The following is a 22174-nucleotide window of genomic DNA, read 5'->3' as shown; positions in this document are numbered from 1 at the left end:
AGAACATTTTCCTCTTCACCTGGACAGACACAGACACTCACACCTCTACCCAGTTAACTTGGACTGTCCCACCCCAAGGATTTAGAGACAGTCCCCATCTATTTGGCCAAGCTCTTTCTAGGGATCTGTCTTCCCTCTCACTCCCCCAATGTAAACTTATTCAACATGTAGATGACCTCCTCCTTGGCAGCCCCTCTTTACAGATCAGTCTCACTATAAGGCAACCCCTAGAGGACCTCTGACTTTGTGCATCTCCAAAACCTCAACTTTCAACCCTCCAAAGCTCCCCACTGATTCCTAAAGAAGACTCTTCTTGGAGAGAGGAGGCTACTACAAGGACTAACAGCCCCTGATGCCCAAGACGGAGACCTATGAGTCCTGATCAACTCCTCTCTCCCAGAGACTCTGCCCCCACCTAAAACCCTCCCTGATTCCCTTTACAGGAATGAACGTCTTCACCCCTAAGCAGCAGGAAGAAACTACAGAAGAAAGACCATCAGCCCCACCCCTGGTATCTAAAAAACAAAAAGGGAGGAATATTGGCATCAGATTCACCATTTTAGGTCGGGAGAATTTTTATCTAAAGGCTTCAAAGTTTCGATTATGAAGCAATGATACTTAACTTCCCATAAGAACATGTGTCTGCTAAACAATCAACCCCACCCCAGCTTAAGCTCCTAAACAGCTTGTGACCAACGCTACCCCGCTTCTGGCCCAACCCTACCCCGCTTCTGGCCCAACTCCTAAGCAGCTTTCCGTTTTGGACTTAAAAGATGCCAATTCCAGGACATTTTCCTCTTCACCTGGACAGACTCAGACACTCACACCTCTACCCAGTTAACTTGGACTGTCCCACCCCAAGGATTTAGAGATAGTCCCCATCTCTTTGGCCAACGGCTGCTCTCCACCAAGGGACAGGTTTGCCAGTTTGCCCCAGGTCACCAACAGTGAATCTCTTGCACAAGATTCAGGTGTGTGGTGTGCTCTTTGGACTGTGGAAGACTGCGAGTGTCCTTTCAGATGGATTACAGCAAAAGCTTTGCCCTCTGAACTTGCCTACAGCCAAATAAATCTTTTTCCTGCTGTCTTCAGGTCTTGTCTCATCTGTCCCCACCACACTATGGAGATAGTTGGCTAATCTTTTTCTAGCATGCAGAAAGCGCAGTTGGTGTATTCTGTAACTCTCCCTTACAGACAAAGGATGGATACACACTTCAGGTTGCCTGGGCCACTATTATAGGAAAAGACTATGATTGTTAGTTTTGGCATAAGCGATGGGGCCCTTTTTCCCTAGGTGACATTATGAGCTCTATTCTGCTCCCCTAACGTTCGAGTTAGGAGAGTCACGCCGTGGCACAAAAGCCCCTTGGGCCTGTTTTTCCAGAAATGAGAACTCAGCACAGCAACCCCAGGTAAGAGAAATGCAGAACCTGGTGTTGCAGGAGCTGGCCCGCCTTGCAGGGGAGGGCCCGGAGGTTTTCAGCATCTCTTGCTCTGGGTTTGTAGTGCCCGTCCTTTCCAGATCAGCTCTGGGTCCTTTTCGTCAGGAAAGACGCATTAGGGACGTCGCTGTTTCCTGGCAGGATGCCACTATCAATCCGCACCGCCCATTGCCCCTTCCAGCTTCCAACCCCGGGTAACTTTTCTCTCGTGGCGTGAGCGCTCGACCCTCCTGCCACCACCCAGATGGCCGCCAGCGCCTTTTTTCTGATGCCACTGCCAAGATGGCCGCTGCCCCAGGTTTCCGCCTTCGTGGGGTGTGGCCTGGGGACTTCAGCCCCGAAACACGCGAACCGGCCGCAGCCAATGAGAAGGCAGGCAGCGCGGGCTCGGAGAGCTAGCGCCTCGACGTCCTGGCGCTCACCATGGCGGGCTCGCCGCCTCCGGGAGCAGCCGCGGGTTCCGATCCGCTGCGCCGCCGGAGGTCCTGGGCCGAGCTGCTGGTAGGTGGGCGGACCTCCGCCGGCCCGAGCCCCTTCCCTGGGCGCTTCCCCACCGCGGCTGGCCGGCTCCGGCCTGAAGGGTCCCGGCGGCCCGGCCCTCCGCCCGCTGGGCCCCCGGCCACCCCGCGGGCGGTACGCCTCGCGTCCCCTGGGCCCGGGGCAGGAGCTCGCTGGGTCGACGTCTGGAAACTGATTTTCTCCTTTTCCTTAGCGGGAAGAGTCAAGAGGCAAAAATATAATCCTGAAAGGGGACAGAAACTGAAGAACTCGGCGGTGCAACTCCTGAGACGCCACCAGAGCCTGAGTGACCTTCTGCTTGAGGTGAGAGGAAGTCGGTGTGGCCTTGGCTCCCGGCTGCCTGGGGAGGAGAGCGGGGCGTCTCGGTGGAGAGCGCGGTTGAGGAGTGGGTTAACGACTCTCCCCAGGCTGCGGTCAGTCAGTTCCACTTTAAAAGTCTCAGGCCGGCCCGGTAGGAGTCTCTGGGTTTTGACAGTGGTGCACACCCTGCTTTGATTCTAGGTGGAAGATCCACTCTGTGAAAAATTGTTCTTCGACATATTGATTGATTGTGACAGTGACAAGGCCTCCACGGATGGTTCTTGTTCCTTCATAGGTGAGTTACACTTGGATTCTTAATTCATGGAGTTAGAGGATTTGTTATTTTATGATTTGGTGTGGGCTTGTTTTGCTGCTGTGTTTAGAAACTGACTGACTTGGGTAGGAACCAAGCTGATTTATGAAAGACCGCAGTGTGTGCTGCTCATCCACAGAGGTGCACAAGCAGAGGTTGTTGTGCCGGGAGCAGGCAGGAAGGCAGTGTGTTTCTAGGTGTGTGTCAGGGAGGAAGGAGGAGGGTAAGTGTGTTTCTAGGTGGCCACTTTCCTCCCAATTTGGGATAGTGAGATAGGGAAGGCTCTGGAGGAGATAACAAAAAATGTGTTAGATTTCTTCTTGTCCTTCATAGTTTTTTACATGACAGCTATTTTTGCAAATAGTGGAATTAACTGAATCACTAATTTGTTCTTAAGAAGTATAAAGGTAACCTTAGATAATAGGTCTGGCAGAATCTCTGATGCTGTGTGCCATTGGGAAATGATCCTGATTTTCACTGCCATAACTGGTTTTGAATCTCACAGATGATGAGTCACAAGTCCAGGGGCCAGGCATGGTTGTACATTCTTGTAAGGACTTTGGATAAGGCATGAGATCTTGTGCTGTTTATCCTTAATCACAGAAGTATGGACCCTCCACCCATTAGTAGTAGTAGTTGTTGTTTTTTATAACTTTATTTTTATTTATTTATTTATTTATTTACTTATTTATTTATTTATTTATCTGGTGCTGAGGATCAAATCCAGGGCCTTGCACATGCGAGGCGAGCACTCTACCGTTGAGCCATAACCCCAGCTCCCATCCATTAGTTTTTAAATTTCTTTTTCTTTTCTTTTTTTTTAATATTTATTTTTTAGTGTACACAGTATCTTTATTTTATTTATTTATTTTTATGTGGTGCTGAGGATCGAACCCTGGGCCTCACACGTGCTAGGCAAGTGGTCTACTGCTGAGCTACAACCCCAGCCCCTAAATTTGTTTTTTTGCTGAAGAGATGGCTACCATGCTTTAAAAATTAAATAAGTAAATAAGATAAATGCATTTTAAATAAAAATAAATTTTTCCCTGGCAACAAATAGTTGATTTCTAATACTCTACTGAAGCCTCTAAAACCATCGCATTTGCTCACTTCATAAATATGTGCTTTCAGAATCTTGAAGATAATGATCATGTACTAGAACTTTCTATTTCTTCTCATAAATTAGTTTTTGAAGCTAAGGAAGTGACTGCTTGTAGGTGTTACCTATTTCCAGGGTGCACAGCGTTTCTCACTTCAAGGAAGGTAGACTAGAGACTGGTTGCTCAGGAGTAGCCTGGTGGCTGCCTGAGAGTCAGCATTGGGGTTCCTTCTGTTAGCCCTGCAGACTGACTCCACCTGTGGCCCTTGCTTCCACCAGGTGTGTGTGGCAGAGCATTGGGAAGCCCCTACCTATAAAGGCGGTGGGATGCTTCCATCCTACAGGTCATCTGGATGCTGAAGTAATCAGGAAGACAAACTGCTGCACCCATGAACGCTTAGTGGCTGGGCACTTACCTAGCATGGACGGCCATGGAAAGGAGAAGAGTAGTTGAAAGAGCCTGCTGGGGTTCTCATTCGGTGGTGCTGGCTGAACGGTGGAGATAGAGCTCTTTGTGTAGCTGTCAGCATATCTGCTCATCCTGCTTGCCTGTGCGTGTGCACAGCTCTGGGTTCAGAAATTACCTCTCATTGTAGTAGAGCTGCTTGGTCCATGAAAGTGTCTTATTTTGGGTATCATGTTTTTCCCTTTACATTTTCCCCCCTTTTGAAGACAGTTTTCTGTGTGCTGTGGCTTAAAAAGATATTTTAACTCAAATTGCTGATGTTTTCAGGAAAAGTTTTGTTTTTTGTTTTGTCTTTAAGGCTCTGCTTTTCAGGATCAGGCCTTGAAGGTGGGGGTTCCTGTGGGGAAACTGTCGGCAAGGACAGTTGCCTGCAGTATGAAGATGGTTTGTGAGGAGCCTAGCCATCCCGTGCTGCTCATCACCGAGCAAAGAGTGAGATGCCAGTTCCCCTAAATGTCACATGTTGTTGCTCATGAGTTTGTGTGGAAATAGCACACTGCTGTAGTTTAGGTAGTCTGCCTGTCTTCAAAAAAGATCTATTGTCCTTTCAGAAGAAACTGTCTTTCTTGCTTGAGATTGCTCAGTATCTTCTGGCACACAGCATGTTCTCCCGCCTCTCCTTCTGCCAAGAAGTATGGAAAGCACAGGTAACAACCCCAACTCTGGTCTTGTCCAGCAGTGCTCTGTTGATTTGGTTGGAGCCAGAACCCTGGGTTTTCTTGGGGATTCAGTTGAATATGTTGTTTAATGATAATGAAATAAAAGTTCATCAGATGCTCCTGTGCTGGGAAGGAAGAGCCTCAGTCCTTTTGCCAGTGTCTGCCCATTGTTGGCAATCTTTATTAGAATACAGTGCATCCCAGAAACAGGGTGGTCTGCCTTCTTGGGTATATTATCATGAAGTCTTTTTCAGTGTAGTAGTAGAGTATTTAAATATACTAAAAGTATTTTTTTGAATAATTCAAACTCTGTAGGTTTACAGATATTTTTCGTTTTGGTTTTTGGTACCAGGGATTAGAACCTAGGAACATTTAACTACTGAGTCACCTCCATGGTCCTTTTTATTTTTTATCTTGAGACAGGGTCTTGCTAAGTTGCTGAGGGCCTTGCTAAGTTGATGAGCCTGGCCTCAAGCTTCAGACCCTGCTGCCTCAGCCTCCCTAACCGCTAGGATTACAGGTGTGTACCACTGCACCTGGCAGTTTACAGATTTTTTTGAAGTTTTGAAAGTGCTCAGTTACCATTTTGTGCTAACTGCCTGAGCAAGTGTATAAAAGTGGTAACTTCCATCCTTTTATCCTGCTTATGATCCCTGTGCTCATTGCATCTAATTTAGGACAAGGCAATGACATGCACATGAAAATTGCATTGTGTCATCTTCACAATTGTGCAGAGAAGGTGTGAGGAAAGGCTTCTTGGCAGCTGAAAGTTGCCTGGAGGTTGGGGGAGGGGAGGGGATAGCAGGTGGTGGGGGACAAGATCAGCATGGTCTGAGCAGGGTCCAGTGGAATGGTGTGAATGCCTGGCCAGTCCAGGGGGGCTTCCCTGGGGGAGGCTCATGAGGAAAGGCCTATGCCATGCATAAGAGTTTGACTTTGTCCCCAAAGCGATGAGGAGCCAGTAAAGGCATCTACAGAAGAGTTGGAGTACTAGGGATTAGAACCCAGGGGCATTTAACCACTGGGTTGCTGTGTTGGCTGCATGGAGCCAGGTTGGGGTGGCTTGCGAGAGCCTGACAGGCAGCAGGTTAGACTGTGGGAACGGAGAGAAGCCCCAGGACAGCAGAAGAGCCTGAAGGGGGGTAGGAACGTGAGCCCAAAGTGAGGCATCGGGCCATGTTTCAGTGGGCATGAAGTCGGCCTACGCTGGGACATAGGCACAGACTCATAGCACTCATTTTCCTCAGAACTCTCTCTTGCTTGAAGCTGTATGGTGTCTTCATGTGCAAAGTGTCGTGAGCCTACAAGAGCCACTGGAAATGTAGTGCACTAGTGAATCCATGTTGCTTTGACATTGCTGTTTAGTATGAATTATTTACTTCCAAAAGCACCTGGAGAAGCAATTGCCTCATTGTTTAACGAGAACATTAGTTGTTATTGAAATCATGTGTGATTTTTTTCCACACCACCTGAATCCAAATGGTGGTGTGACAGTGGCTCACACTGATTAAAAAAGGTCATATCTTTTTCTTATTTCAAAAAAAGCCTGGGCTATGGGGTGGCTCAGTGTCCTCGAGCTGCCTGGAACCTGTGAGTTCCTGGGTTCTGTATGCAAAACTAAACAAAATCTCTAGATGAATTAAAGAGGAAAATGTCAATACATAAAAGCCAGCCCTGGGAGGACTTTCGTGATTTTGAAGTGGGAAGCCTAAACGTGACAGAGCCAGAAGCTATACATGGGTAGTAAACTTCACTACATGAAGTTTAGTGTGCACCTAATATACCTTGAGATGAGTGGAAATGAAAATAGTCTTCCAGAATCTGTGGAACACAGCTAAGGAAATGTTTAGAGGGCAATCCATATTTGTAAAAGCCTATATTTCAAAAAAGAATGTTATCAATCTAGGCTTAACCTCAGAGACTAGAAAGAGAAGAGCAAGTTAAGCCAGATGGAGGGAGAAAGTAATAAGGGTTATAGCAGAAACCAGTGAAGTAGGAAACAAAGACATACAGAGAGTATGTGCAAAGGAGCTGCACATGTCCCGTATGTGTCCCATCCCTGATCCCTACAGTGTTCAGTGCAGATAAGTGAACCATTTGAAATTGATTGTTTCTGGGTCATTTGCAGCCAGGCAGAACCCTGTAGCTGGTCCATGGACTTTTGGAGCAGAAAGACTAGGCTTCACAGTGGAGTGAGGGTTGCAGAAAATTGCCAAGTAAGGGGAGGCAGCCATGGGGTCAGGCAGACCCAGATCCACTGTGTGCTGTATCCCCAGCCATCCTGACATGCGGGCCGTGGTGGCGTGGCTCTTCAGGAACCTGCGCCTCCTGTGCCAGCAGATAGACACCTCCTGCCCATACCTGGACATCGCTAGGGCTGTGCTCTCTGGTATGTTCATAGTTCCTGAGAAAAGTACCTTGGGGGCGCTGGGGTTGTGGCTCAGTGGTAGAGTGCCTGACATACATGAGGCCGTGGGTTTGATCCTCAGCACCACATAAAAACAAAATAAAGATATAATGTCCAACTGAAAGTAAAAAGTAAATATTTAAAAAAAGTTCCCACTGCCAGTGGGAAGCTGAGCATCCGCCATGCCTGTGAGCGTGGGGCCCAGCAAGTTCCTGGTGTCCTGAATTTGCTTTTAGCCTCAGCAGTTGGAGGGGGTTGGCAGAGGCTGCATTTTCCATTAGTGGCCAGCTCTGTCTGCTCTGTGAGCCTTGGTTGCCTGCATTGCCTGGAATCCTCCCTTGCAAAAAGCTCCTTCCTGGTGGGATGAGCTGCATGTCCTGTATTTGCTGTGGGGGGACCATCCATGAGCCATCCCTTGAGATCTACTTCTTTGCATTAAGAGAAAAAGCCCTTAATATAAATTTGATGTATGCTAAGTACTTCCAAAATAGAGTGAGGGTAAGTCTGGCTTGGTGAGTGCGTGTATGTTGATAGGAATGGGGCTGGGTGGCCCTAGGGATCTGTGTGAGTCACAGCTGCTTGGAGACCATATGTGTGTAAATACTTTGGTTTGTGGTTTTCCAGATTTTGTGGAGCTGTTGGTTTCACAGGGATTTCAGGAAAACTCGGATCTGAGAAGAGTGGAGGAGACTGGAACAATGTCCCAGGTAGGAGGGACAGCAGAGCAGGGAGCTGCCCGACTCAGCCTCCTAGCAGCAGTGGGCTGGGGCCTGAGGAGCAGGCCCCACCAGGTCTTGGCTCCTTTTGGAACTCCTGGGCTAGTGGCTGCCATTTGTTCTGTGTCCACACTTGTAAGTTTTGCGTAAGGAAATCATTTTCTGCGAAGTGACCACTGAGGGTGTCCTGAGTTTCCAGAGGTCTCCAGGGCAGGGGTCTTCACAGCAGCACAGGTCTATCCTGGCAGCACAGGAGGGGAGGGGGTGCAGCCAGAGCGGGGGCTGTGGGTCCCGGCCTAGACCTTGCGGGGACATGCCTGGGTGTCATGGTGGGCAGCATTGGGGGATTTCTAGGTTTGTGAAGGAATTTTGGAGGTGCTCTTCTTTGTAGAGGTGACAGGTGTGTCTAATGCGAGTGCGTGACTGCCCAGACACTGCCGAGTGACATCCCTGTGCTCTGTTCTGACAGGTGGCTGCTGAGGTGCTGCAGAGCATGCTCTCATGTAAGTCAGTGGCCCCTGCAGCTGGGAACACTTGGCTGCTCAGGAGCCTTCCCAGCTTTCCGGCCTTGTCCTGGCAGTAGCTGGCCGGCGTGGTGCTGCAGAGCCCCGTTCAGTGTGGCTGCACAGTTAGCTCCAGGGCTGCACAGTGGTGCAGCTCACTGCAGCATCAGCAGCCTGCTTGTTGTGAGGATCTGGGGACCCAGTTCAGTGGCAGAGCACTTCTAGCTTGTGCCAGGCCCTGGATTCCATCCCCAGAACCACAAAAGAAAACAAAAAGCTGGCAGGCCTCGGTGTCCTCAGGGTAGGTAACTGGCTGGCTGGACCTAGTGCCATGGGATTTAAGGGCCTGCAGAGGCCTGAGACTCAGAAATTGACCCCTTTTCCCAGAGCACTTGAGGGTGGGTGCTGACAGACTGTTAGTGCCTGCTGAGTGCTGCTTCTGCCCTGTGTTGTCAGTGGCACTTGACACTTTGGCTGCCGGCCTTCAGGAGGAGTCCTCCGATCATAGGGTGGTGAGCTGCTGGTATGTGGGCAATTTGGGGAAGGGTCCATGCTCATAGGGAGGCCAGGGGCAGAAGCCTTTGAGTGGAGGCCTTCCCATGGTATTGAAACCCTTCTAGGGTAGCAACCCCTGGTCCAGGGCACCATTCTCTCCTTCATCTTCTGAGAGCCAGTAGGAAACACACCCCGTACTCCTGCTTCTGGAGTCCCTCAGGAAATGGGGCCTCCTGACGTGAGCTGAGCCCCATGGCTTCCTCCTCTCTTTGCTCTCAGACCCTACCACAGAGCTTCCCAGAACATGCTGCTGCTGTTGGTCCTCCCGTGTGGCCAGCCCCACACTGCTCTCTGGGTCCTGCTCAGATCTGCCGTTGTCAGGCTTGGTCAGGGTGGCCTTCTCTTTCCAGGGCTCTGTAGACTCACAGAGTTGAGCGTGGGAGGTGGGGGTAAGGATGTGCTTCAGTGCACAGTGGGTCAGGGCCTTGAGGGTGGAATCCCAAGAGGACAGGTAGAGGCCCCCATATTTCCAGGTCTTCTCAGTCTTTTTTTTTTTTTTAGAGAGAGAGAGAGAATTTTTTAATATTTATGGTTTAGTTTTTGGTGGACACAACATCTTTGTTTGTATGTGGTGCTGAGGATCGAACCCCGGGCCACATGCATGCCAGGCGAGCATGCTACCACTTGAGCCACATCCCTAGCCCTCTTCTCAGTCTTTTAATTGTTTTCCTCTTGATTTTTATCTCTTACAAGGGGCTTGATGTGCTGAATGACTCAGTGTTTCTGTTGCAGTGGTTAAAACACCATTTTGTTATTGAGTTACATGTGATGGTAGAGTGTACTTTGACATACTATGTGTACTCACATAAGAACACTGGGAGGTTATGTTCAATTCATCCTACTGTCTTTCCCATCCCCTTCCCTTCCCCTCACTCTCCTGTCCAATCCAGTGAACCTCCACCCCCTCCACCACCCCCATTGTGAGTCAGCATCTGCATATCAGAGAGAACATTCTGCCTTTAATTTTTGGGTTTGGCTTATTTCACTTAACATGATACATTCCATCCATTTCCTGGCAAATGCCATAATCTCATTCTTTATGGCTGAGTAATTCTATTGTGTATATGTGCCACATTTTCTTTATGCATTCATAAAGGGCACCTAGGTTGATGACATAGCTTAGCCATTGTGAATTGAGTTGCTATGAACATTGATGAGGCCATGTTGCTATAATATGCTGATGTTAAGTCCTTTTGGGTACAAAATTAGGAGTGCACCACGTTATTTGTGTGTGTGTATATGTGTGTGTGCGTATGTGTGTGTGTTAGTCTGCCCAAGTTGCCAGAGCAAAATATAGTGGACTGTGTGGCTTAGCAGACATTTTCTCACAGTTCTGGGTCTAAGCTGGAGTTTGAGGGCCAGCAGGTCTGGCTTCTTGTGAGGACACTCTCTGTGACCCTGTAATGAGGCCCTGTCTGTGCACCTCAGGTAGGCTCCCCACTGAGCTAGGCTGGCAGGTCCGGCCCAGACGGCCTGTTGGGCCAGATCTCTGAGACAAGCTTCCTGAGTCGGGTGGCTTGCTGTGCTGTTTCTTCTCATGTCTGTGTTTGGCTGTAGTACTTTAAGTTCAGACATTCTCTCATGGGAATGGCCAGGCTCCTGCTGGCCCGGCTGCAGTGTGCTCTGTGGAGAAGGCTGGCAGGGGTAGGACTTAACTGCTGGCCCCTTGGTTCTTGCCCCCTCGTTGCCATGGCTGTGGGTGCCTTACCCATGTTGGGGAGTCTTGCAGAGTGGCAGGCGGACCCCAGCCTAGGGACATCTGCCCCATGCTCCTTCCCTGTTCTCTCGGAGTCATTGGCTCTAACAAGAGCACAGCTGCCACAGCCACCGCACATGCCGGGTGCTATGCCCTGGTCTGCTCCTGGTGGCTGAGGCCTCCTGGCTGCCCATTTCTGCTCAGTTATGGCCCATCCTCCTTATCTGGTCTCGCCTCCAGCCTGCCTCTGCACTCTCGGCTCCTCACTGCTTCATTTCTGTCTTGATAAGACCATTTTCCTTGGATCCCACTCAAAGCCTAGAGCTGGCCAGGTGCAGTGGCCATACCTGTGATTGTAGGGACTCGGGAGGTTGAGGCAGGAGGATGCAAGTTCAAGACCAACCTGGGCAACTTAGATCCTGTCATAAAATGAAAAATAAAAAGGACTGGGGGGGTGTAGTCAGTGGTAGAGCACCCCTGGTTTCTATTCCTTGTATCAAAAGAAGAAAGAAAAAACAAAAACCCCTGCAGCTTCATGGCCTGACCAAGAAAGCGCTTTTAAGAATAAAGAAAGGAATGCCTGCGAGACCCACGGTGCGAGGACTGGGCCTGAAGGGGCAGCCTTTCCTCCTGAGAGTCTCCCTCTGCTGTGCTCAGGCTTGGTGTGTTCCAGGCTCTCCCGTGTGGTAGGGTTTCTGCGGATGCGCTGAAGAGGTTCCTCAGCCACACCCTGACCCAGGTTCTCACTCACAGCCCTGACTGAAAGGTGGGCCCAGCACCTTGGCCCCTGTGCACTCTGGGGCAGCTCCCTGGGCCCTGATGGATTCATGGCTCTGTCCTCTACAGGAACTTGGGCCCTGAGACCTGAGGGTGCAGCTTAATGCTCTGAGTAACCCTAATCCTAACCCTAACCGTAAACCCTAAACCCTAAACCCTAAACCCTAACCCTGAGCCACAACCCCAGCCCTGAGAAAGTCTTATGAGAGAATTATGGAAACTGTAGGTCTAATAAGAAAATGAGATTTTGATGGAGAATAGGAATGTCAAGTCTAATGGCCAGGGAAAGACAGTAATATGGGACTGTTTACCATAATTCACTGTAACCAGTAGTTACAAACATCCATGGTGTATACCTTCACGATTGCACTGATTGCCTTCTGCTGTCTCTTCGGAGTCTACCCAATTAAAATGCATATATATTTTAATATTTGTATTACTAGGCCTGGCAGTCTCAGTGCTGAAAAACTGTTAAATGATGATTTGAAGTTAAAACATTTGAACAAAATTTCTAAGACTAATATTTTTTTCCAATGCATTAATCAGAGAGGGGGAACTCTTCTTATAGGTGCATTATGGGTTTGCTTTGTAATTCTAAATAATATTCTAGGTGTCAGTTCTAGACAGATGTTGGTAAGACTTATTCCTATTTTGACTTAGCCCCAAAGCAACTATTGAGCCCCACATTACTTGTATTTGCTCTAGAATAGTCATTTTTAAGGGAATGATTAAAATCAACATGGGAGGAGAGATTTCAGAAATCTTATAAATATGTTTTCTCATTCAGGAATAGAAAATAATAGTTTCCCAAAGTTGGATTCCCCAGGGTCTTCCTCCCAGCTCTTTGGGCCCAAGGTGAACACAGACCCTTCCTCAGACTTCCAACATTATTGTCATGCCACCTTTTTGCTTCAGGTCCTTCCCACTGAGTCTAAAACTTAACCTCTTTCCAAAGCACCATGTTTGGGATGAGACAGTCAGGAATATGATAAAAATTCCCTAATTTCATATCTCTAGCAAAAGTTACTGAACTAATACTGTCTTATGAGACCATGCATTGAGTGCTTTAATCCTTCCCATTGCTCTGTGGAGGTGCTGATGCCCTACTATGTGTTGAGAAGATAGAAGCCAGGAGTGTTCAGTGACATGCCCTGGGCCCTGGTAAGAGCAGACATTTGAACTGTGTCTTCTTATTTCCAAGTCCAGGAGTCATGTGCCTTCTCTGGATCTTCATTCTTATCTATGGGATGGAAATGGCACCTACTCAAAGGTTGAAGGATTCAATTAATGTTTCAAGAGTCATGGATTCTGACTCATAATGGTGGCTCAGTTGGTGGGTGGTTATATTATTCCATTTCTCATGCCTCACAGAGACAGTTCGACCTACAAGAACTGTTCTTGGGTGCCATGCCTTAATCACATTCGTATACCCCACAGATGGCATAGTAAGTACTTGTTAGACAATTTGCATATTGTCAGATACTCGTCCACCATGGACTTGGAGGAAGGAGAGTCAGTGAACACAGATATTGTAGCATTTTTCACCCCCAAAGCTGAGTGTGATTTCGGTGTTGCTATATACTTTGCATGGTATAATAATATGTTCTTGATCAAAAAGTTTGACTAAGATGCATTAGAAATTACATCTTCAATGCACTAGAGGAGCTTATTGGTTACAAGAACCCTGCAGTAAATCTTTCTGTAATGTAAATATAATTCATTTGTTTTTATAAATTCAGAATGTTTTACATTCTTAAATCTGGCACATGTACTCATGAAAATGACACTGTTAAATATTATGGTTGTGAAATCCATAAATAAGAGATTTATTCCTAGTGCAGCCAGGTTCCAGTGACAGGGGATTTATGTACTGTGGGCCGATTACTATAACCACAGAAACCTCTAGATCTGCATTTTGTCATACTTGGCTTGCATGTAATTTCTTATTTAAAAAAATAAAGAGTGGAAACTCTGTACATAACAGCTCATTATTATGAAGAACAATTGCAAAGCTGAAGTGCTATTTTTTAAAAAAAAGCCTAATTATTTTATTTGTCCTACTGAGTTCTCAGTAAATGAATTATAAGTGGGTCTTTTTTCACTGATAAACTAATATTCCTGAAAAGGCTTGTCTCCTAAATCATAATCTAACCCTTATATAATGCATGCGGGGGATTTGCAGAATTATCCTAGCCTGCTTGGAAACTGGGATGCAATAAAACTGTCCCTGTAGTTCTCCATTAATTGCAGCAGATCTCATGCTGGCCTGAGCTGGCTCCACCACAACAGGGTGTTTCTGCTTCCAGACACAGCGGCTGGACAAGTCTCAGCATGCCACAAGCTCCTGACCTGGTGGGCTGCTCTTTCTGCCCTGTCCTCCTGGATTCTGCTGTGTCACCAGTCGGGCCCTCCCTGTGGCCTGAATCCTTCTGTCCTCATCTTCCACCCCACGCTGTCTCTCTCCAGTGCTGATGGCCCTACTGGGCCACTCACAGGCTGGACACTCAGTTCAGCAGGTTTGGGGAGATGGCACCTCTTTTGTCCTGTTCTCCCGCCCTCACAGGCTCCTTCCCCACTTGGTGGCCCAGTTGGTATGCCCATGTTCATCTTCCACTCCAGTGAACACTGATTTTCCTTGTAGGTGGCCCCATTGCCCAGCCTATTTGAGCAAGTTCATAGCTGTTGTACTTTCCCGCTGCCCTCCTTCCCCCACCAACAAATGCTGCCTTCTCCCTTCCCATTATGAATCCTACTAGGCTGAGGTAGTCCCTCTGACACCCATCACTCAATGTCACACCTCAGCTCCCGTCTCTGAAGTTTTCTCCCCAAACTCAATGGCTGACCTCTTAGCAAGGAAGGTTCCCAAAAGTTGGACAGAGAAGCTGGGTTTCCATTTCCTCTCCATTTTCATTTCAGCTACACCTGAAGGGTTTGTAGCTCTTCACCTCTTCCTGCTTTTCCTCGGGTAGTTGTTTTATCTGCATGCACCTCTTCCTAGACATGCTGTAGCCCCCATTTCCCTTAGTTACTTTTGTAGGCATCAGCCTCTGTTCAGAAAGCAGACTGCCATGGTAGCCAGCAGCTATGGGGTCACCTGCTTCCCTTCCCAGTGAGTGCACGAGGCCAGGCTGTTTGAGAGGAGCATCAACAAATCAGCAGCTGACAGCAGCAGGCCAAGCTCAAATCAACTTTGCCCTGTTTGGGTGTCCAGGGCTTAGGGAGGTCAGTCAGTGCCTGGACCTGCCACAGACCAGGTCTGGATTCTGCTCGTGGTGGTGGTGGATGACTGTGCCTGGCCCTCTTCTCTCTGGTGGGGGTATACCTGGGGTCCTTTCGGTTGTAGCAGGGCTGCTCAGAGCCTTCACTACACAGAGTGCAGTGCCTGCCAGGCCTGTGGATGCAGATCCTTCTCTCCAGAGCTTTCTAGATCAGCTGTTCCCAGGCCACATTTTGGAGAATCTCATTTCTTCTCATATTTGCATTTTAAAATATAAATATGGCAAAACTGAAACTTTTCTACAAATAAAACATCAAGTAAAAGCTTCTCATTAGTATGTCCTGTCATGTTTTCATACAAAGATGTTAACAATGGTTTGTTGTAAACACTTGTGTGGAAGGAAGAGTCCTCATTCCAGGTGCCATCTGGTTCCCATGCACATAAGGTTTTCTGGACACATTTTCATGGTGAGCAACTCTGGGGAGACTGCCTTGCTTTCTTATTGTCTGCAGTGAGGAGACTGTTTATTCTCTTATATGCAGAAAAAAAATCCAAGTTCAAGAGAAATGGCTTCTTTCTCAAGGCCATTGAAAATATATTTTCATCCTATAAATTACAAATGAATGTTTCTCCCTGAATAGCTCAAGAAAATGAATATTATTTAGGGTAAAGGTTGAGCAGAAAAAAATTGAAATAATGAAACATAAAATGAAATCTTACAAATAATTCTAATGTCAATTTTTATGAACATAATGCACATCAAAACAGCTCATACTGATGAACCAGAGCTGGTCTGTTTGAAGTGAGGATAGCCAGTCCCTTGCTGCACTCCAAGATCCCAAAGTGACTATTCACATAGATGCCTGCTTAGGCCTCTGGCCTAGTGGTCACTTTGAAAAGTACAGGTTCAGTATGACCTGGTGGTGTCCACCTTTAATCCCAGTGACTGGGAGGCTGAGGCAAGAGGATTGGAAGTTTCAAGGCCAGCCTCCACAGCTTGGTGAGACCCTCACAATTTATTGAGACCCTATCTCAAAAAAGGACTGGGGTTTAGCTCAGCAGTAGAGTGTCCTGGGTTCCATCTGTGCTAGAACCTGGTGGTGTCCACCTCTAATCCCAGTGACTGGGAGGCTGAGGCAAGAGGATTGGAAGTTTCAAGGCCAGCCTCCACAGCTTGGTGAGACCCTCACAATTTATTGAGACCCTATCTCAAAAAAGGACTGGGGTTTAGCTCAGCAGTAGAGTGTCCTGGGTTCCATCTGTGCTACCAAAAAAAAAAAAAAAAAAAAAAAAAAGCTCTGGTTCTAGGATATAATGACCAGCCAGAACCAACTAGAATGGTTAAAGTTTTTTTTTTTTTTCATTCCAACCCATTTTATTTGGCCTCACGTCAGAATTTATAGGTTGGATTAATTTCCAAGTTCAAGGCAATAATACAGAGCACAGAACAAGACTTTTTACTTTATTTACTGGAGGATGTAAACCACCAGTTGATTGACATCCTTGGGTAGTCTCTACCAGTTTTCTCCTTGGTAACTGCCTGACTGGAGTCCATGCCTGTGCACAGTGTGAGGGAGCAGTCTCCAGCCACCTTCGTTGCAATCCTTACTCAAGTTTGAACTTGGGCTGAGAAGGTGGTGAGGCTGTGGTCCTCTGGCTCTTAATTAGAATCTGTACTTCATCAAACTGTCCTGACCCTGGTTATTTTTTTTTAAAGAGAGAGTGAGAGAGGAGAGAGAGAGAGAGAGAGAGAGAGAATTTTTTTAATATTTATTTTTTTAGTTCTCGGCGGACACAACATCTTTGTTGGTATGTGGTGCTGAGGATCGAACCCGGGCCGCACGCATGCCAGGCGAGCGCGCTACCGCTTGAGCCACATCCCCAGCCCTGACCCTGGTTATTGATGTGCAGGTAGAATTTGCCTCTACGTAACTTCAAGGCCACACCAGCTGTGCTCTGGCAAGTCTGCTGTGTCCACCGCACCCTCCGATGCCACCTCCCCTCTCCTCCCCTTGATGATGTTCTTATTCACACTTAACAGTTTGACTCACATGCCAGGAATGATGTCAGCCAAAATAAAAAAGGGCCCTTTTTTTTGTTTCATCACAAAGTATTGTTCCAGACAGTTACCCTAGAACCCAAATTATCATCTTTGGGAAAGGAGCAGAGGCCCCATCACTTGAAGTAAGGGGTAAAAGGGCAGAAATTCCCTTCTTTAATAATAATCAGGGAAATGTGAAAATTTTGTTCATTTAAAAAAGGTACATTAAAAAAGGTTAGTCTGACCATATGTTTCACATCTCTCAAAAATTTTTAAAGTAGTTTTGTAAATAAAAAAATAAGGGCTGGGGTGTGGCTTGGTGGTAAAGCTAGCATGCAGGAGACCCCAAGTTTCATCCCAGTACTGAAGAAGAAAGAGAAGGAAGAATACAATGTATTGCTAAGAAAATTCAAGTAATACCAAGAAGTAACAAATGAAAAGTAACATTCTCTGCTTCTCCGGCTACTACCCCAGGAGGACTCCCCAACATTAAACACTCCTGGCCTCCCGCTATGGGGTCCTCCTCCGGATGAGCCTGAAGCCCAAGCCTGTTGGATGCTGCTGTGGTACAGGTGATCTGCCCAAGGTGCCTTCCAGCTGAGCCCTTGCTACCCATGTCTGATCACCCAGGCTGTCCCCTTCATTTGTGCTGGACTCTCCTCTCACCCTGTGTGCCTGAAGTTTGCCTGCATCCTGTCTTGGATTTGGATGGTAGACCCTTTTGTTGTTGTTGTTTATGTGTAATTTCACTCTGTATTAGCCATTATATATTAATCCTCTACTGTGAACAATTATTCTTACAATTAAATGGAGTTAATCCTCAAATTGGTTATTTGACATTGTTTTTCCGGTCATTTCTCCATAGTTGTACTTCACTATCCAGCAAATTTCTGGAGAGGGATGTTTATAGTCTTGGGGCTTGGGGTTTGTATGGTTCATTAGCCTTTTTGGTTTTTGTTTGTTTGCATTTTTAAAACTGTGTCCTTTGTACTGGAATGATAATTTAGGTAGATATAAAATTCTGAGCTCACACTTGAGCATTGTAGTACTCGACTTTCATTTTTTTAAAATTTATTTTTTACTTATAGGTGGACACAAGGTCTTTATTTTACTTTATGTGGAGCTGAGGATCGAACCCAGTGCCGCCTCATGCATGCTACACGAGCGCTTTACCTCTGAGCCACAACCCCAGCTCTCCACTTTAGTTTATATATATAATTTAAGTTGTTGATAGACCTTTGTTTATTTATTTATATGTGGTACTGAGGATCGAACCTAGTGCCTCACACTTGCTAGCCAAGTGCACTACCGCTGAGCCCCAGCCCCAGCCCTTTTTTTTTCAATTTAATTTTTTTAATTAGCTACACATGACATTACAATGATCTTGGCAATTCAAACATTTGAATCATTGGGGTATAATTTCTCATTTTTCTACATAGCAAGACATTATTAAAAGAAAGAAATCTTCACTTTTAATCCCTTCTTCCACAAACATCTCACCACACATTTTTGGATTCCTAGGTTATGTAGTCAGATATGTGAGGTAACTAAACTTATACTTAATACCTACCCTAGGATCTTGACTTCAATATTAACAGCATTTAACTGACTCAGCCTGGGATTCTCCAAGACTCCTAAATATTCTTTTAGATTTTCATTTCTTCCCTATTTATATAGAAACATATATTTCTTATTTAACATTTATTGAGCACTTCTGTATACTACATGCTACAAACTGGGGCAAGATTAGCAAATAAGCCAGAGTTTCTACCCCTGAGGGTTTTAATAGACTGTTGGATCTGAGAGGACAGATGAGAACAAATGAGTTAGTTATTTTATCCTGTGTTTGCTTTGGTAGGCAATTTTACATGTGAGTTTTAATTAATAAAAACATATTTGTAATTTTAAGTTCTGATTAAAAGTACTGGTAGCTCTTATTCATTTTTTCCTACTGCTGAAGGTCTATATAAAAATCTATATTTTAATTGGGTCCTGGAGACGGACTTTTAGTTTTAGGACTTTGTCAATGTTTTCCTGCCAATCTCTCCTATGAAGTAGGATTTGCTATGACTAGAAGCAGTGTTCTTGGGGAAGACCATTTCCCAATTCAGTTTTGAGTAAACTCCTAAGTACATTTGGGGCTGACATTCTCAGGCATATTTGGGCAATTCACATAGTCAGTGATCAGAGAAATATATATACACAATGGAAGTTAGGCTTAATTTTGGGAAGATGCCAATTCAAGAGTGCAATTCCATTCTGCTAATCAGTCAGGTTACACCCAGGTCTCCCTAAGGCTGACAATAGCTACTGCTGTTACTCCAGAACAGTTTCCCCCTTCCAGCTATATTGATATCTTGCCTACTTATCTTCACTATCAAACTCATTTTCCTTCTCCTTTACATCCTGTATCTGGGAAAAGCATTATCATGCCTCAAGGAATTGCTGATTCCTTGATCTACTTTTCCTCTTTCATCTAAGCAGTTACCAATCTCAGTGTCCAAGCCCATCTTTTATGTATTTCCACAGCTTCTGTCTGAGTTCTTCCCAGTTCAGGAAACAAATTCTGATTTCCATTTCCCCTGCCTCTATACATGTTGCTGTGTGTCTGGAATAGCTTTAAACCTGTAAATGTGAGAAATTTCCTCTTCTGCACCTGATTAAATTAATGTTTTTGTCCTCCAATTCTTACACTAGTTGTTAGTTTCTTCTTGGAAGCCTTCCCTGATCACCTGTGGGCTGATATTTGACTCACAGTCCCTCAGTTGTGAATCTACAACACTCTGCTTGTCATATTGGATCTTAATTCTCTTTACTTGTTTCTCTTTATCCTTCAAATCCTTGCACAGGAGCTGGCCCATGGTAAATATTTACTGGTTGATGGGTTGGTTGGGCTTGTTAATATCTCTTAGTCTTTTCTGGTCCCAATTTCTTCCCTTGGTTTTCAGTTCCTTTTTTTGTGTTTTGTTTTGAGCTCTGGCGGGAACAGAACTGTGCTTGTTTTATTTCTCCTTCATTTTAACTCCTGGCATGTTAACCCCCAGGATGGCCACCTGCTCACTTGAAGGAAGTGTGTCCACTGTGGTGTGGCTTGTCCACCAGCCTGGCTGTGTCCCCTTGAGAGCAGAGGCCCATCTTGGGGCAAGGAGACAAGAGTACACAGATCCCACCCATGCTCCCGCTTTCTGCCTCCTCCCTGCCCGGGGCTGTCTGGAGGACAGGTGGAACCCTGCTGCCCACTGACAGGCCTGCTCAGTCTGTGGGGAAGCCCCAGCCACTGATGCCTAACTGGAGCGTGGGGACCATGTTGGACAGTGTTCCCAAACCTTTTAGGTGTGGCCTCGATGTTAGCATCTGGACCATTGTAGACAATATATTGGGACAGAGTCTTTGGCTTGGTCAGAGCTCAGGTGGGAATCGAGAGTTGTGCAGGTACCCAAAGGCTGGCACCTTGCTTTTTATTTTCCTAATCTTCAGGTCAGAAGGTCTCCATACAGTGGACAAAAACCAAGTAAAGCAAACTAGTTCTGGTCACTTTGCTGGTATCCTGGAAGCTCTAGGCTTTAAAACACAACTAAAATCTGATCTCAGGGGAGCTGGAAGTTCCAGTGTGCGAGACAGAGGCTGGTGGTAGAGCTGATTTGATTTTCTCTGAACAGCAGGTCTGGGTAAGCACGTGAGGCTCTGAGTCTTAGAATTGTACCAGGTCGAGGAGGGCAGTGGGGGAGGTCCCCTGTGTTTCAGTTCCTGCAGATGCTCCCCATGCTGTCCTCCAGGAGTTGCTTCCCAGTTTGGACTGACGGACAGGGTGGACGTTCTCAGCTTGGCCCTCTGCCTCCCTGTGTGATCTCAGTAGCACCTCATTTAGGCTCTCAGCACAAGGATACTGCAGGTGACTTAGGCTTACAACCAACTTAAAGTGACTTGCCCAAGGTCACACAGCTGGTGATAAAAATCAACCTGTAAAGAGTTTGATAACCCCTTAGGGTTGACTCTACCCAACGTCTCAGCCTGGTAGCAAAAAGTGCAGGAGGCCCTCCAGGGCCCAGTGTGGTAGCACACACCTGTGATCTCAGCAACTCAGGAGGCTGAGGCAGGAGGATCACAAGTTCATGGCCAGCCTGGGCAACTCAGGATGTTAACCCCCAGGATGGCCACCAAAATAAAAATTGAAGATGCCTGGGGAAGTAGCTCAGTGGTGGAGCACCCCTGGGTTCAGTCCCTAGTAACACCACCACCAACAACAACAACAATGAAAGGGTCCTTTTGAATATTTTTGTTTTTATTGCCATTACTTTTCAGATATTCAGGTCCAAAGTTTATATTGCTGTTGGTGAGGAGAGGGATTCACACTTTTAGAAAACCTGTTGAAGAAGCTCTCTGAGACTGTAAGTGCCTTGATTTAACAAGTGTTGTCTTTTTGTCCAGGTGCACTTAGAACTACCTCCCAGCTCCTTCATGGTGCAGACCCAAGAAGACTTCGACCTGCTGAAATCCAGCAACATGAGAAGATACGAAGTCCTCCGGGAGATCCTCTTGGCCCTGGGTGTCAGCTGTGACCTGCGAGAAGCTCCTGCCTTAACGCCCCTGTACCTGCTGTTGGCTTTGGAGGTGAGCACCTCATACTCCGCTCTGTGGCTGTTCCCATTGGCTTTGGTGTTGATTTTTATCATGATTTTCCATTTCTGCGTTGACTTTGAGTTTAGGAACCCTCTTACTGATGTGCGGGTGTCTCTGACTTGTTTTGGTGTGCGTAGGTAAGGGAGGTGGAGAAGACTGGAATTCAGGAGGTGTCAGGTCTGCAAGTTATGACCCTTTTTAGGGGGAGGATCCCTGTTGTGTGTGTCGAGAGTGAACAGTGCCCCTCCACATCTGTGGGCTCTAAATCTGAGGGTGTAGCCAGCCAACTTCAAAAAACAGTGGAGAAATTAATTGTCTCTACTGAGCACGTGCAGGCTTCTCTCCTGTCCTCACTCCCTAGACAACACAGTGTGATACTACTCACACAGCACTCACATTGTGGGAGGTGTGCAGGTCATCTGGAGTTCATTTAGGGGATTCAGAGGATGTGCGTAGGTTAAATGCAAATACTCTGTCCTTTTCTATGAGGGACCTGGGCACCTGTGGACCTCAGTGTGCATTGGAAGGCAGTGCTGGGCCCAGTCCCCCATGGATCCCAAGGGATGGCTACATTTGGGAACCATAATTGTTTGGGATCAAAACGAGTTATTTTGTTCTGGGCCTTCCTCAGCGTATCTTTGGATGAGGAAGTCCCAGCTTCCCTGTGTTGTGCAGACGTCTGCCATCTTGTGGCAGAAGTGCTCTGGATCTCCATCCCTGTCACTTGTGTCTAGAAGGAAAATGCCCTGAGCTGGGGATGTGTTTGGGGATTCTCTGGCCTCGGGTCTGCATTTGCTCCCTGTTGTTGAAACCGGGTTTCGGGCAGGCCACCAAATTCTACAGG

The 22174-nt window shown here is 46.7% G+C and overlaps 1 protein-coding gene across 1 annotated transcript; it reads left to right on the top strand.

The window, feature by feature from the left end:
• Nucleotides 1-1865: 1865 nt before the first annotated feature.
• On the top strand, nt 1866-21321 carry LOC144253079 (Fanconi anemia group A protein-like; the record flags this gene model as incomplete). Its single annotated transcript, XM_077795002.1, has 9 exons — nt 1866-1947; nt 2155-2264; nt 2463-2556; nt 4438-4571; nt 4691-4786; nt 6046-6119; nt 7075-7187; nt 7830-7912; nt 21139-21321. Coding segments are annotated over exons 1-9 (969 nt in total), but the record flags the coding sequence as incomplete, so codon positions are not given.
• Nucleotides 21322-22174: the final 853 nt, after the last annotated feature.

Source organism: Urocitellus parryii, unplaced genomic scaffold, assembly GCF_045843805.1.
Source record: "Urocitellus parryii isolate mUroPar1 unplaced genomic scaffold, mUroPar1.hap1 Scaffold_90, whole genome shotgun sequence".
In the NCBI taxonomy this organism is placed as follows: Eukaryota; Metazoa; Chordata; class Mammalia; order Rodentia; family Sciuridae; genus Urocitellus; species Urocitellus parryii.
The sequence above is the reverse complement of the archived record's forward strand: the minus strand, read 5'-3'. Positions and strand labels throughout refer to the sequence as shown.